Here is a 16,026-nt window from a genome sequence, read left to right on the forward strand (position 1 = left end):
TACTCAGGCATGTTGAGGAAAAGACATTTCTGGATGAATTGTTAGTGACTTATACTATATTCTAGGGAATGATTTTCGTAAACAAAAATCTAATTAAAGTGACATTCTGTTAATGCTGAATGAACAAAGGTCATTTTTTGGTCATTTTCCCAAAACTGATAGGTCATGCAAAGCCAGTTGCTTTAAAAACATACCTTAGTCATATAAACATTTTTTTTAAGTAGGCTTGCATTTAAAAATCTCAGATGATGAATTTTGTAGCATGAACCAACAGGCTGCATGAATGCAAAGATGTATTTTTTTTTTAAATAAAGGGAGGATATACATATTAACAGAAAAAGGTGAAAATAAAATCTAGTATCTTAAGAAAAGATGTTCGTGAAAAATCCATATTATTTGAAAAATCAAAACCAAGGCTCTCTTTACTCTCACTTATCTGCTGCACAGCTATACATACTCTCTATGGCTTCAAAATACACCAAAAGCACCTTTTCAGATATAATCTGCAAACAATGGCAGCACCTCAATTGCCAAGATATTTCTTCAATGCTAATGGTTTACAATTAAATGTTCCTTTATACATTCGTGTTATAATTAAGTTGCATACCATGGCAGATAATACAGATTTTACTAAGATGTTGAACCCAAAGATTTTTGACACCTAACATAGACTGGATTACTTGGATCACAATGTTAGTCAAACTGCAGTTTTACAATTTTACATACCATTTAGTAAATTCACAAGCCAACTAGGTAAAAATAGCTAGAAAAGCAGGATATAGAAATATTAAATACTCCATGTAATTACCTATTCTAATATCAAAATCAAGTGCAAGAGACACTTAATTAGTATGTTTAATCCACTGAACGCAAGATTAGGTTGATGCATATCCAAAAACTATTGCGATGCTTTTTTTTTTTTTTTTAAAGGACAGTATAAATGTTGTCATAATAACATTATCTTCAAATATTGCTGAACACAAGACTTTCCCTGAGGTGTAAACATCAAATAACTTGAACAGCTTTACACATCAGCCCCATTAAACAGTTTATTACAACACTACATCTATTGTAATCAAAGTGGTGCTGTTTACAGACATTATCATATGAACATTTTAACAAGAACAAACTACTATAAAAAACAAGCATTTACTTGACTTTTTTTTTTCCAATTGCTTGCACATTATAATGGCCAAATGTATATAACCAGTAATAAAGTTGCAAAAGCTATAACTTTTAAATCACACAGGTTTCCTTCAAATAAAACAGTTAAGCAACATAAAAAGTAAAAGTAGAGCTACTGGTTACCATTTATGCAGATTTGCTTTATTCAGATCTATTCCTGTTCATTTTATCCATGAATCCTTACAGGTTCAGTTCAATCACAAGAAGCAAACTGCTGGACAAGCGTCATTTTCCCCCATGAAGAATGTTTCTTGTCTTGCATGGTGTTCCTCTTCCTTCAGCTGTAAATGTATGTCAAAATTGTGATGATGTATTTTGCTATTCCCCATAATACACAGAAAAAATGTTGGCTTAACTATACAGACACAAGTCGTGCATCTACTTCACCATCATGTAATCTAACACAAAATAAGCAATATGGAAACAGTAGCTGTTTGTCTATTGGCAGAGAAGCTCAAATAAACAAATCATCTCACCTCTTACATTTTTGACCCATATTACATTCTTTCTCCTTCCCCATCTAAATGAAATTTTAGTGGCTTAAAAAAACATATGCACCAATTACAAAGCAGCTACTGTCTCTCTGTGATGATGGAAACATTTAGATCTTTTCCTAAAGAAGGCATACTACAAAAATAAATGAATGAGTGCTTGGATGATTTGACTGTATATTTCATCCACCCATATAACCAATTCTAAATTAATTCATTTAACAATTAAAAAGCTGAAACGAAAATAAAATGATTCTTTACATCTTAGTTATATTTATTTAATAACATACAGGAAGAATATCTGTAATCATAAATCATATGCTGCTCCATGTTACAAAAAGTGTAAGTAGGTAGAGATCAAAATGGGCAATATAACTAAATAGGGTGACATCTAAATACAAATTTTTAGACATAATACAAATGGAAAACATTTACTTGAATTTCCACCCCATTCCACCCAAATTTCTAAACCAGCATTACTGGCTAAAAATAAGACATGATTTAATTTTAAAAAAATCTACAATGTTTACTTCAAATTATTGACTCTAAAAGCTCACAAATAATGGCATAATGATAAAATTTAAAAGTTAATAATAATCCATTACATAATTTGCATATTTCAAGTAATCACAATTTAAACATCCAACAACTTCATAAGTACTAAAAGCAATTTTTTTCCAGTAACAATTATAATTTGTAATTTTAACACCAGATATTTAAAAGATAATTCCATAAAAGACCATTCAAAAGTTCTTGTAAGGACTCCTTCAATAGTGAAGAAAGTTTAAGTAATTGTAAGACATACTTGATGATAAAAAAGGTAGTCTTTGTTTTGAAATACTCTGCTGTGTGGAATTTCCTCAAGTCAAAACTTAAACTTACTATTAACATACAAAATGGATTAAGAATCCCTGATCTTTATTGAGAAGTTTCATAAATAGGTTGTTTTTTTAATCTTCCCAACTAATTTGGAAGATCTTACAGGTAAGGATTAGTATCTCATCTTTCGCCTCCCAGTGCAGTGCGTTCCATACAGCTAGCACTGAATAAACATTTGATGATGATGATGATGATGATGAGTCTGACTATAGAAATATAGACGTGTTTGTGTGTAGAGGGGTTGAAACTTGAAAACTACTCTATTACTTTCTTCTCTAAGCTAATTCCCAAATCCTCAGAATTATTTTTGAAGATTTTATATTCAAACTGAAAAAAACATACTAAAGAATTTCTGTTTTATTTTATTGTATTTCTAATTATTGAACTTTTGAGAGAGCTATTAATTCTGAATTAAATCCAAAATTGTAGTTTGATTTTCTCTGCCCCCCCCCCATTCTTCACATTGCATATTCTTGGATAGAGAAAACATTAAAGGAATGCAATGCAAAGTAAAAAGATAAAGCAAATGTTTAGATATAATAACATGTTAAATAACAAAAATAAATTTTGGGAGTTGCAGGAACTATAACATCGAAGAGAAAATATTTAGTACCCCTCCACACACAAAACACTATCACATACATTTATACTGTTCAGTTTTTAAACATATTATTTCTTAACTTTTCTGGGAAGGCCTTTAAAATGTATAGCACAAATTTCTATTTATAAAACAGGATTGTTTCATCATCTTGTTTAAAAAAAAAAAAAAAAGTTTTTTTAAAACCCAACTTGAACCCTTAAAAAAATCATACAGAACATAAAAATTATGGGAACATTCCAATATAATTTTTAATACTTGTTTCTAAACACTTCACATATTTATTAGTCACTTAGAAATACAAATTTCACAATATCTCAGAAGAAAGCCAACTTATAAATAAATTACAAATGTTTTCCATTAACTCATTCAACAGTTTTTCATAAGTAGACATCTACATGAACAAAGAATTATAAAAGAGCACAGATTCCAAATATTTTCTATGTCCGTGCTTTTAGGAATCTTATTGTCTTCTAGGTAATGACTATGCTATGCATGATAACTCTGTCACTAATGGTCTACAAAAGCTAGGATGACAGCAGTTATAATATTAAAAACCATTGGAAAAATTTGGAATTCATCAATCAATAAGAGAAGTTTGTAAATGGAAATGAACAAGTATTTTAAAGTCCATGCACAAAGAAACAAGATTCATTAACATTTTTGGTAATGAAAATCACAACAATTTAACAATGTCATTTTAAAAATCATGAATGTTTCGGTTTAAAAAAGTCTCAACAAATCCATCAGATTTAAACAAGTAAGGCAATTTCATAAGGCTAACAAGATTTTGGTAAGGCAAAAAAAAAAGAAAAGCATTTTAGTGGTGGACTTTCAATAGAATCAAAACTTTCTTTTATGACTAAACCTTTTCCCTAGGAGAAAAGGCACCAGAGATAAGGGCACCAAACAATGGGTACTTATATTGTTATTTACATCCTAAATAAAAAAGGAATGTAGGTCTAAATTCTTACATTAATACATTAACATATACTACACAAAAAATTCTCTGTTTATTGTAGATGTATACAAAAAAGTATAGATTCCACTATTAAAACAGAACAATTTAAAGATTTTTTCCCTTTTGGCCCTTGAATAATACTTACCTCCTTTATTTTTAAGTTACAGCTTGGTATTCTATATTGCCTCACAATGGCAGCAGACTAATTTTTTGGCATTCTAACCATATTCTAAGTCAATTTGAATACCCAAATAAGGCTCATTACATGTAATCTCTCCCTCTTCCCCAACTGACTAAGAACTACTGTGTAAATTTAAAATGTGCTACCCTTCAGGCAAGCTTTCAGGTTATGAAAACAAACTTTTATACTGAATATTAGGTTTTCTGAATAGTATCAACTAATTATTCATTCAATGTTGATTTGAAACATTCATTCAAACAAAACTACATAGTCTAGTTTACAAACTAAACAGTGAAAGTAAGTTTCACATTGAAATGAAGGTGAGATGCAGCAACCCAGTCACTGAGAAATAGTATAAAAACAGGAAACTCAATGAATTTTAAAATAAAATTATACTTATTCTCAAACCACCATAAGCAAAATATTTACAATACTTTCATGCAACCATTTTACAAATAATGTACAAAGATATCTATAAGTCCCTAAATTTAAGAATATTACAAAAAGATATACTTTTAATCATTATTGGTCAGAACTTTTACTTTAATGAACCAAAAGCATGTACCATAAAAAGTAAAACACTGAGAGGATAAAAACATAGGCTTAGATTATGCAGTTTGTAATGTTTGGCAGAGTGCTTTATATATTGTAATTGCTTTAAAAATATTGAATACAATTTAAAATTTAAAGTACCAAATATGAAATTTTAACAAAGCATACAAAAATATTTGCTTCAACCCCCCCCCCCCCATTAACCACCAGGGTGTTGGTGTTGTTGTTTTTTCCCTAAATTCTTTTCAAACTTATTCTATAGCTATTTTCTGGACTTTTAGTTTTCTACTATGATGTTATATTCTTAGCAATTTTGTACAAGTATGGGTCCATAAAGAATATTATAGCAGGAAAAACTTTTAAAATCATCTGGTCTAAATACTAAGAAACAAACAAACAATAACAACCAAAAAATCTAAGATCATAAATTTATAACTAGAAGGCACCTTAGAGATCCATATATGGAAACAGATTCCCCATGGGGTTAAAAGTGCCTTGCTCAAAGTCATAGCACTAGTAAATCTTCATGACTCAAAGTCTAAATGCTCTATCCCCTATAATGTACTTATAAATGTAGCATTTAATATGTGAACATTTACTGAAATGGAGATAAAACTTAGACTGATTCAGATCAATGGAAGGAAAAGGAAAGATCAGTCAGAATTTGACATCAATAATTACTACTCGAGCACATGAAGCTCAAATTAGCATTTAATGCCAGAATAATTCAGATTTGTCATCAGCATTTTTACTGTTAGAAAGCAAAAGCACGGATCATATAAAATAAACTACAATCCATAATCTTGTTTAAAACATGATTGTTTCTCACATCTAGTACAAATAAAATACAGAAAATTCATCCCAGCTTAGAGTGACCCCATATTCCCAATTAATAATGTGAATTAATTGAATTATTAGAGTATAATAGGGCTGAAAATTGCTCAAACCACACATTCAGGTTTTAATTCTTTTCTTTTTGAAACAAGACTTTCAGGTCAAATTTCGTTTTAATTATCTTTTAAGAGGAAAATATATCAATAGTTCAATTTTTTTCAACTTGATAAAGCTAATCACTTCTGAGGTTTCCAAGGAAATGAATAGGGACAAAAGAAAAAATTAAACCACCCACTATACTTTCTCTTATGAAGATAAAGGAAATTCACATCCAGAAAAGAAAGGGAAGCTTAGACTATTAATAACAACTCATTTTAAAATAAACTATATTAAGGAAACACTATACTACTTATATTTTGCTTAGAATGGTTTGAGAATATTGATGAAGAAATTACAAAAAAAATGAAGCACAATGCAGTTACATACCGAAATTTACAATATTAGAGGTTTTCCCCTCAAAATATTAAGCTTTATAAAAAATATTTACACAATTTTAAGAAATGAGTGAATGTACTTAACATGTTACCAACAGTTTGAACACACAAAAAATTAAGATGGGACACACAAATAACAACTTGTTGACATTCATCAAATTAACAATTAAGAACGTGCCTGTTTTTGTATCAATTGTGTCACTTTCATAAAAATTCCATTGTTTTTTTATTTGCATACATAATTTTTCACTGACATTCATTTGGCTTTCAGACTTCTATGGATCCATTAAACATACCTAAAGTCTTACAAGAAAGCTCAAGATGATTCATGAATTTAAAAGCTTCAAAAGCGGGTCAGCAGTACACCGCTTTTTAGTGGGTCAACATTCACTTCTATCATTAAGATTTGTTTTTTTTTTTTAATTTTGCTTTCTAAGATTCTTTAGTTGAAATATTTTATTCTGCTCCACAACCTTTTAATTGAATTTTACATCCGTAATCAATAATGTTGGTACAGCAAAAAAGCACAATATTTCAGAAATTCATAAGCAATTTTTTTCCTTAGATGAAGGCACATATTACAACTCAGTTTGGATTAATATACAAAAATAAAATGAAGGAATTTTGGTATGATACATCATAAGAAAAAGATCTCAATAACATCTTGCCAGTCCATAGTTAATTGCTGAATATAATTTAACTCATTATCAAATACCTAGGTGATGAACGTTGGAATGTAATATCAAAGTATTTGAAATTTACAATGGCTTTTACATGTCAGTAATTTTTGCCCAAACAAATGTATATTTTCAAAATGTCTTTAAACATATATTTAAGAACAAAGAGAAGTAACCAGGCACAAGGCCTCTAAAATGAGGATCAACAAATTTAAGAATTAAGTCCTAACAGTGTTCAAGTTTTATTATTGCTAAACTTTCATTAACTAGAAGCTTGTTGATGTTCACTGACAAAGTCTAAATAAGCAATTAAAACACAGAACCTCTAGCTGAGCATAAATGAAATATGTGGTTATTAATATGATTCTTGAAATGAGATCGACAAAACTCAAATCATTAAGGATAACAAGCCATATGATCATCACAATTTACTTCAATAATTTCTTGGCAAAGTAAATAGTGGGATTTTTCCTGGTCAATTTGGCAAGTTCTCAAACTTGGGGCAAAAATAGTCATATTTCTTAAGATACAGACTCTTTAAAAATGCTATAACATTCAATTCCTAACCATATCAAAAGTTTTATAATTTCTCTCTCTATATGAGATTTATATATATATATATTTTTTTAACTCTTGGTAAATTGTTTTTCTCCCCTTAAAGGGGTTGTTTTGACTATTAGATATACACATACATAATGAATTCATGAAAAACGGAATCTTCAGTAATTATTAAACTAAAAGGTAAAGGAAAAACCTTAAAATTAGGCAAAATTTATAACCATTAATGTGTTGATGAAAATATGTAACCACTACTCAATTTAAATTGGTTACTTTCTACAGAGCAGTATAATTCATGAATTATTTATTTTAAAATTCGAAAACTATCTGAGGTGCTTAAAAAAAAAAAATCTATTCTTGCTGTCTATACAGGATAAAATTTGAAACTTGAACATTTCAAATGATACCCCCATCAAGAAAATGGTGATTAAATTTTCTAGTTACACCAAGTTACTATTAAAGGGTAGCCCTAGATATGAAAGGGCTTAGTTTAATTAAATATGGATCAACCGTCAACATAAGGGCAAATATGCTATTGATAACAAAAAAGTAACCTTTATGTCACATGCATAAGCCATGTAATACCTTTCCCCACTTCTCATGTTATGAATGCTATTTACAAATATAAAATCAAATTGTACATGAAAATGAATTATACAGAGACATTTCTTCTATTAATATTAACACATACAGAAGAAATTGTTTTAAAGTACAGAAAAAAGATAAAGACAAGCAATGGTTATGGCTTATGAATGACACATTGAAGCAAATTGATTTCTGGCCAAGGCTTTATCTCAAACTATTAAATAAGGACCTTCAATTTTTAAAAGTTTTGTTATCTACTGACATCCTAAACAAATCAGTAGTCTTTTTTTAAATTTTGCATTATGAAATATCTTGTTATGATTCAAACAAGTTTTGCGATCGTAAAATTGTATACTTCATATCAAAAAGCATCTTAATCTTAATGTAACCATTTGCTGATCCTCAAACTAATAATAATACAAAAGTATATGTTTACCCATGATAGACAGTAACAATTATGGGGACAAAATCTTTTAAAAGAAAATCTAGTGTATACATATAATCATGTAGGAAATTTCAAACAATTTTTTATAATTTATTGCAAATGAAAACTATGAAAATGATTCGGGGACAACAAATTTCAGACTTTAGTAATGGAGAATGAGCCCTCTTGATTAGATTAAAGTAGTTAAGATATCTTCCTCTTTTCCCTAAAAAAGAATCAATCACATATCATACAAATTAACATGTTCATGCAGTACAGAATATTTAAAAGGAGGGAGGAGAGGAAATATGGATTTTTACCTGAATTGCTTACCTGGCATTATTGTCTTGTGTGTTTCCTGAAGAACAAATCCTGCACATGTAGCGGGACCATTTAATATGTAGGTATTTACTGTATAAACAATAGCCTTGGAGTTATATTTAATGTTAATACTACTACAGACACTGACATACAGAAGGAACCAGCAATACCCACCTTCTCTTAACGGTGGCGATATTCTCGCTCTCTATCACGTTCTCTATCACGGTCTCGGTCACGATCCCGATGTCTTTCTCGTTCTCTGCTTCTCTCTCTATAATAATCATCATGACGATCTCTACTACGGGATTTGTGACGTCTGCTCTTTTCTCTGGATCTACTGTGGTCCCTCTCTCTTGATCGTTCACGTCTTCTAAAAGAAATTACTGGATTAATACTCTTCTTAACCAAGTCTCTAAAAAAACTAAACATATATCTCAGAGTAAACAATCTTCCAGAAAGAAGATCTAAACTGTGTTTGAAAGGTTTTTTTGTCTATCTTGTCCTGTCCTTTTCCTTGTATCACCAAGAACAAAGTAAGATTATATTTTTAGTAATGTCATATCATGAAGTAAGCTATACAAACAGTAAGGCAACATGCTACACAATCTTTAACACAAATTACCAATAAATCAATTCAGCAAATATTAAGAATTATATTTGGCTCAAGTACAGTACCGATTCTATTAAAGAGACAAAGGATTTGGATTATCAAGAGTTTAATAGAAACCTGGAACATTCACTCTTCCAATAAATATTCCTTATAATTAAAGTCTAAGAGGGTTCTCCCTTTCATTCTAAAGCATCTCTGATCAAACTGTTCTGGCGCAAATAACAAACCAAAGATTCTAAAATCAACTATTAATATAAGACAAAATTTGTACATTAATGACATGGAGGAAAAAGATTTTATAAATTGCATATCTGTTGGTTCAAAAATGAATCAGAAATACATGAAAAGATATCAAAAGCACTTCATGAGAAAACATGCATGCACATGCACAAAGAAACAATGCTCTTTTAGCACTACCTACAAAGATAGTAATTTTTGAAACTAATCTAGGTAAGAGATTTTCAAATGGTCTAAGGAGTATGTAGATAACTTCATAATCTTTAGATGAGTGTTAAGTTCAAAAAAGTTGGATTTTGCTGTTGTTTCAATGTTTCTGACTCTTTGTAACCACTTTTGAAGTTTTCTTGGCAAAGATACTGGAGTGATTAGTCATTTCTTTGTCTAGCTGACATTACAGATAAGGATACTGAAGCAAATAGGGTTAATAGACTTGCCCAGTGTCATGAAGCAAGTTAAGTGTCTGATGTCAGATTTGAATTTGGGAAGATGAGTCTCTCTGATTTCAAGCCCAATGCTCTATTCCCTGTATCACCTAGTTGTTCTTTATAAGAGTTGGATAAAGAGGCACAAAATCTTAAAGCAGGAAGGAATGTGAGAGATTACCTACATCAGATAATAAATATTACTAAATCCTAATCATAATTTCCAGAGATGATTTTGGGCTGAGAGATTACTTAACTTCTTAAAGTTCTAGTTTCATCTCCTTATGAAGGGCTAAACTAGATGACCATTAAACATTTCTCTCTCAAGTTCCATGGTTCTAAGTCACATATATAGGATAAATTATGTTCCAAAAACAAAAGGAAAACATCTTTGGAAATATTTTGTTGTTTCTAATCTCATCCTCTTTCTTTTTTGTGATTATTTTTTTCCCATTTAGTCAATTTTCCATTTACTGCAGATACCTTATGCTACCAAAGATAAAATGGTGGACATGGAGTCAGAATGATTTTTTAAAAATCCAAGTTTAGTGCTGATGAGCACAAACAAAGCATCTAAGCTATACAAGCCTCAATTTCCTCTCTATAATATGGCTAATACTTGTTAGGTCCACTTCTCAAGGTTGTTGCTAGTCAATGAAACCCTAGAGTATTCTGAGAAACTTTAAAGATATGGGTCAGTTGCTATGATTTTGTAAAGGCTCAATATTGGGGGCTTATATGAAGTCTTTCTTCCTCTTCTCTGCCCATTACAGTGAATAATGTTAGTGTTTTATCCCACTTGATCAAAGGGTAGTAATAAATACAGAAATGGCAGAAAAATAAAAAGTAAAAGTTAATTTCAAATCAGCTATTTTAAGGTCTGATAAAACAAAAAGGATAATAGCTAACATTTATATAGCACTTACAAAATACCAGGCACTGTGTTAAGTACTTTATAATTATTATCTCATTTATTATTATAATTATTACATTATATATCTATCTATATCTATATATCAATAATATCATCAATCCTGAAGAGCAGGTGCTATTATTATGAGGCAGACAGGATTACACAGCTATTAAGTATTTAAGACTGAATTTAAACTCTGGTCTTTCTGATTCTAGGCCTAAAGCTTTTATCTATAGGCAACCAACTCTCAAAGTGCACAAAACATTATATTTGCAAAACATTTTACATTTATTACCTTATTTAAACCTTATTAATTTCCTTTGGTGTAGATCTCTTTACTAAATATAATAACCTTACATTAGAAATAAGAAATTTGAAGCTTTAGATGACAGAACAAAAATCAGACAATAAATTAACAATGGGGGGATTTAAACCCAGTTGTTTTAGACTCCAAATAATCTTGGGCCACTAGATCACATTGCTTCCGTGCACTTTACAACTGACTCCATTACTGACAATACTACTACAACTAACACAATGCTTATGCTACAGTAAAAACAGGAGTCAGTGGCTTCTGCTTTGCAGTTTACATGGTATCCAAAATGTGTTCTCTTTAAAACTTCTGAAAGATGGCAGTTTTACTATTCAGTACATTAATCAAGATTAATATTAAAATACTTTTTATCCTAGAGGTTAAAACTTCTAGAACTTTTCTACTATATTATCAAAAGTAAGGTAAATCATACTTTCTAAACATTTTATAATTGAGGACTACAATTTCCACTAAATTTTGACAACTAAACTTCTATAGAATCTGTAAATAAAAGAAATATTAAGATTATTTTTGGCAAAATTTACTTATTATAGAAATGTTACAATTGAAGACCAAGAACAGATTGACTTTCTGAGGGAATGAGAAAAACAAATTAGCAGTGCATATTCTCATGTTCCTTTTTAGTCTTTCTAATTCCCAACTAAAGGTCCATTGTGTGTGGTTAAGCTTTTGACTTACAATTAGGACTGCTATATGCCAGAGATATATATAACATTAGCATTTCTATAGTAGGATTGTTTCTTTTCCAGAAAGGGCAGCAATATATAGTTCTATTTTCCTTCCCTCAAAGAAATCAAATCAACAAGCAAACTTTTAACCATTAAGAATCCTATCAAGAAAGAAACTCTTTCTTGAACACGAAAAGCTAAAGAGAACACACTCATGTGAACTGGTAATAGTTCTTTCTTCATCTGTTGCCATAGGCACACATAAAAAACTTTAATGTGCTTTAATTCACAAAACTCACTTTCCTCCAAAATGAGAATTTCTACACTGGACATCAAATGTAACAGTTAAAAAAAAATTTGTTAAAACACTTACTACATACCAGGACCATTGCTAAGTCTTGGGGAAAGTAGGGATTGAGGGGAAGGGAGAGAAGAAAAAGGGAGGAGAAGAAAAGAGAGAGGTGGGGAAGGGGAGAAAGGGGAGGGAAAGGAAAAGGATAGGAAAGAGGAGAGAAAAGGAAAGGAAAGAGAAAAAGAAAAGAAGGAAAGAGGAGAGGAGAGGAAAAGGAGGGAAGGAAGGAAGAAAAGGAGGAAATCTCTGTCCCTGATTTCAAAGAGCTCCTTGTCTAATAAAGAAAACAACATGCATATAACCACATTTATAGGCATATCTCAGATCACCTGGCATTAAAAAGCAGGCTCTTAATTGGCATTAGTGGATTTTAAGATTCAAGACCCATAGAGGAAGAAGCCTTGACTGAAAGAAGGTAAATAACCATTTTGCTCAAACTCATACAGAGGGTAAAGAGCTAAATGAGAAAACCCAAGGACCCTGAAGCTAAAACTTAGATTCTTTCCACAGTAATATTAAAGGTTCAGCCAAATTCTCTCTTAGGACACACGATTCCAGAAAGAAATGCTGCACCTTTTATCTCAAGCAAAATCAAAATTTAAAATCTTAAAAATGACTGCAGTAACTTTTCTACATGTAAACTAGTGATTTTAAATGGAACTAAAAAAGGAAAGTTTTACCTTGATCCAGAACCATATGATTTGGACTCAATTCCATGAAGGCAATCCTGCAAGGAACTAATAAGCACTTTGCAACGATCATCAGCAGATACTTTGGATTGTTTAATTAAGGAAATAGCAGTTACCAATGTCTCAATAGCACTCCCATAATCACCTAAAAAAAAAGAAAGTATTAGAAAATAAAATTCTGGTAAAATTTATTTTTCCATTATTTGCTTAAAAATACCATATAACCCATATAGCAGAGCCCTATCTATAAATGACAATTTTCCAAAAGCAACTAATTTATAAAATGACCAAGAGTTTTTAATTATACGTTTTGGTTTTTTAAAACCACAAAGAGATCAAAAACCATCCTGGGTGAATAATTTGCTCACTACAGCTAATTTTTCTGGTGATTTTCAAGAACTGCTATGTGATAAGAATGAAGATAATTTCAACCAGGAAATACTAACCAGCACTGGCATCAGACACAGCTCTTGAAATGGCACTGCTTGAAATAGCCCTGTTTCTATTCATGATTTCTTCAAACTCTGCTTCACTTAATGGCGTTCTTGCAGCATCCATTTCTCTGCAATAATTAAAATAAGCCTTAAATTGCACCTTTCAATTGAGGAAATACTTTCCACTTTAAACATTCTAAACAAATAAACAACCACCCCACCTCCCAAAAAAAAACTTTAGCTACTATTTTTCAGCCTTAAAGATAGTAGTTTGTTTCTATTCCAGCAAGGGCAGCAATATAATGTTCTATTCCCCCCCCCTTAAATAAATCAAATTCAAATGAATTATACTAGAATTTACCTCAAGTTGAAAAACTATTTTGAATATAAAGAAAACCTTAGCTGTTTTAAATTTTTATTTGAGACATGATGAGCACAGCCATATTCAAATACTTAAATATCTTTATAACCAACAAAACTTACAAAAACAGAAACAAGCCAATACATAATGAAAAATCCAGAACTTTATAGAGTTTTGAAACTGGAAGGGATCTCCAAAGTCAGTTAGTTAGTCTAGCTCATCATTAAAAAAGAATAGGAAACCTTCAGAGAGGCTTAAAAAAAAAAAATCACCCTGGGAATTTGACAAAAAGGTGCCAGGTTATTTGGTACCCCCTCCTTTCATAGTACCCATCTATGGTATTCTGAAAGTAGCAAAAACTCAAACATGACTGAGAGAAGTAAGGAGAAAATAGGTAGAAAGAAGTATAAACAAGTCAGTGTAATTCTGCCACTAAATATGATGAAAAAAGTAAATGAAACAAGTGTTTGTTCCATACTGTGCTGCTAAACAAATGGAACTGATAACATTTTTCAATCATGCTAAAAAAACAAAAAACAAAAAAACCACTTTAACCAGGTGAATAAATGTGAGGAGGAAACTAGCAAGGACGCTAGCAGATCCCTAGTCTTTTGACTGAGAGTTTCAACAACTAGCTCAGACATACAAAGACTACATTAAATTCAAAGATGGACCTTTAACCGTAGTCCTTTTGCTTTCTGAGGCTCACTTAATGCTTTAAAAATACAAAATAATATGTATAAGCTTTCCAATAAATGATTGCACAATGCTTTTACATAACAATCTCTCCAGCAAAATAATTTATACATTTCTAAGTTGTCTAATGTTATAAAAATACAAGAGAATTGATAAGCAAATCGGCTGACATAAAAACAAAAGCAATTAAATGCATGAACAAGTAGAGAAGTAAAAGATTTAGACATGCCAAGCTAACAAACTCTTAAAATTGTGAATGGAATAAAGGGATGCTTTCAGATGGGATCACAGACTCAAGAACATAGAAAGGAGCCTCATTTAAGACCATCTAGTCTAACACCTTCAATGTAACATCCAAAGATATGAAGACCAGAGCTGGCTGACACTGCAGTAAGAATAAGATCAGCAAACCCTGCATCCCTGACTAAGGTGCTCTTTTCTTCCCATGCCTCACTACCTACTCATAGCCAGGGGTGGCAGAAATACCAAAACAAACAAATGAAAATAGCTGAGGTTGTAGTTAAAGATATATTTACAGAAGAGGCTTATGAAGCAGGTTTTATTTAAAATTAGATGAAAAGGCACAAATAGGCCACTAATATTTTCCCCCACAGACCAAAACATGCTGCTCTTTTATACACTTTCAACCCAACTTACCTTCCAGGGGGCCCATAATCACCTCTATCATATGGAGGAGGTCGGCCATATGGGTCTGTGGGTGGTGGACCCCGGCTGTCTGATGTTGGCATGCCGCTGTTGGTTGGTGGGGGAAAGAAAGCTGGGTTCACGTGTGGAGCTGGTGGGGGGGCACCTGGAGGTGGTCCAGGAAGGTGTGGAGGAGGAGCAAGTGTGAGGGGTGGCCCCAAAGGGCCAGGTGGGCGAGGTGGAAAAGGGCCTGGAGGCGGAGGTGGTCCCTGCTGTGGAGGTGGAGGACCAGGAGGGGGGCCATAGCCTGGCACTGGAGGTGGAGGACCAGGAGGAAGTGGACCCAATGGAGGTTGCCCAAAAGGCTGTCCTGGAAAAAGAACTGGTGGTGGAGGGCGATCACCTCGGTTAGGAGGCCCAGCTAATGGAGGAGGAAGAACCTGACCAGGAGGTGGAGGGCCTGGTGGGCCGGGAGGGCCTGGAGGACCTAAGGGTGGACGTGGTGGAGTTTGTCCAGCTACAGGATAAAGGAGAGAGAGAGAAAATTCAATAACAATATACTTCTCCCTATCATGCCAAGATTATCCCTCTTAATATATAACCCATAACTTAAATTCTATATTAACTATGAAGGCAAAGCATAATTGCATAAATTTAATTTTTTAAATCATATAATTTTTAAAGATGTTATTCAAATAAACGAAAACTTTAGTAAAAAGGATTACAATATTCAAAGAGTGCTTTTTTAAAATGTCTACCTTTCAGTGTATATACACTTCTTAACAGTGAAATCACCCACCTTATTCTATTCTGATGCCAAGCTAGAAAGTGAAACGAGGAAAAATGGTCTTGAAAGGATTTTTTTTAAAGAGGTAAGAAAATAAGACGGATGTAAATATTCTATATATAAAGTCAAGCAAGT

The 16,026-nt window shown here is 31.8% G+C and overlaps 1 protein-coding gene across 8 annotated transcripts in view; it reads right to left on the reverse strand.

Moving 5' to 3' along the window:
- Positions 1–1,035: 1,035 nt before the first annotated feature.
- CPSF6 (cleavage and polyadenylation specific factor 6) overlaps positions 1,036–16,026 on the reverse strand; it is a 35,272-nt gene continuing 20,281 nt past the window's right edge. For 3 of the 8 annotated variants that reach the window (XM_074269673.1, XM_074269668.1, XM_074269675.1), the window contains 5 exons: positions 15,117–15,621; positions 13,415–13,530; positions 12,960–13,113; positions 8,915–9,110; positions 1,036–1,466 (listed from right to left, as the gene is read on the reverse strand). In XM_074269673.1, the coding sequence (XP_074125774.1) occupies positions 8,921–9,110; positions 12,960–13,113; positions 13,415–13,530; positions 15,117–15,621 (965 nt within the window). In that variant the 3' untranslated portion in view covers positions 1,036–1,466; positions 8,915–8,920. Of the gene's footprint in view, positions 1,467–6,566; positions 8,831–8,914; positions 9,111–12,959; positions 13,114–13,414; positions 13,531–15,116; positions 15,622–16,026 lie in introns of those variants that run through there. The other 5 variants (XM_074269674.1, XM_074269672.1, XR_012482523.1 and 2 more) reach the window with 4 other exon arrangements.

This window comes from Sminthopsis crassicaudata, chromosome 5, assembly GCF_048593235.1.
Source record: "Sminthopsis crassicaudata isolate SCR6 chromosome 5, ASM4859323v1, whole genome shotgun sequence".
NCBI lineage: Eukaryota > Metazoa > Chordata > Mammalia > Dasyuromorphia > Dasyuridae > Sminthopsis > Sminthopsis crassicaudata.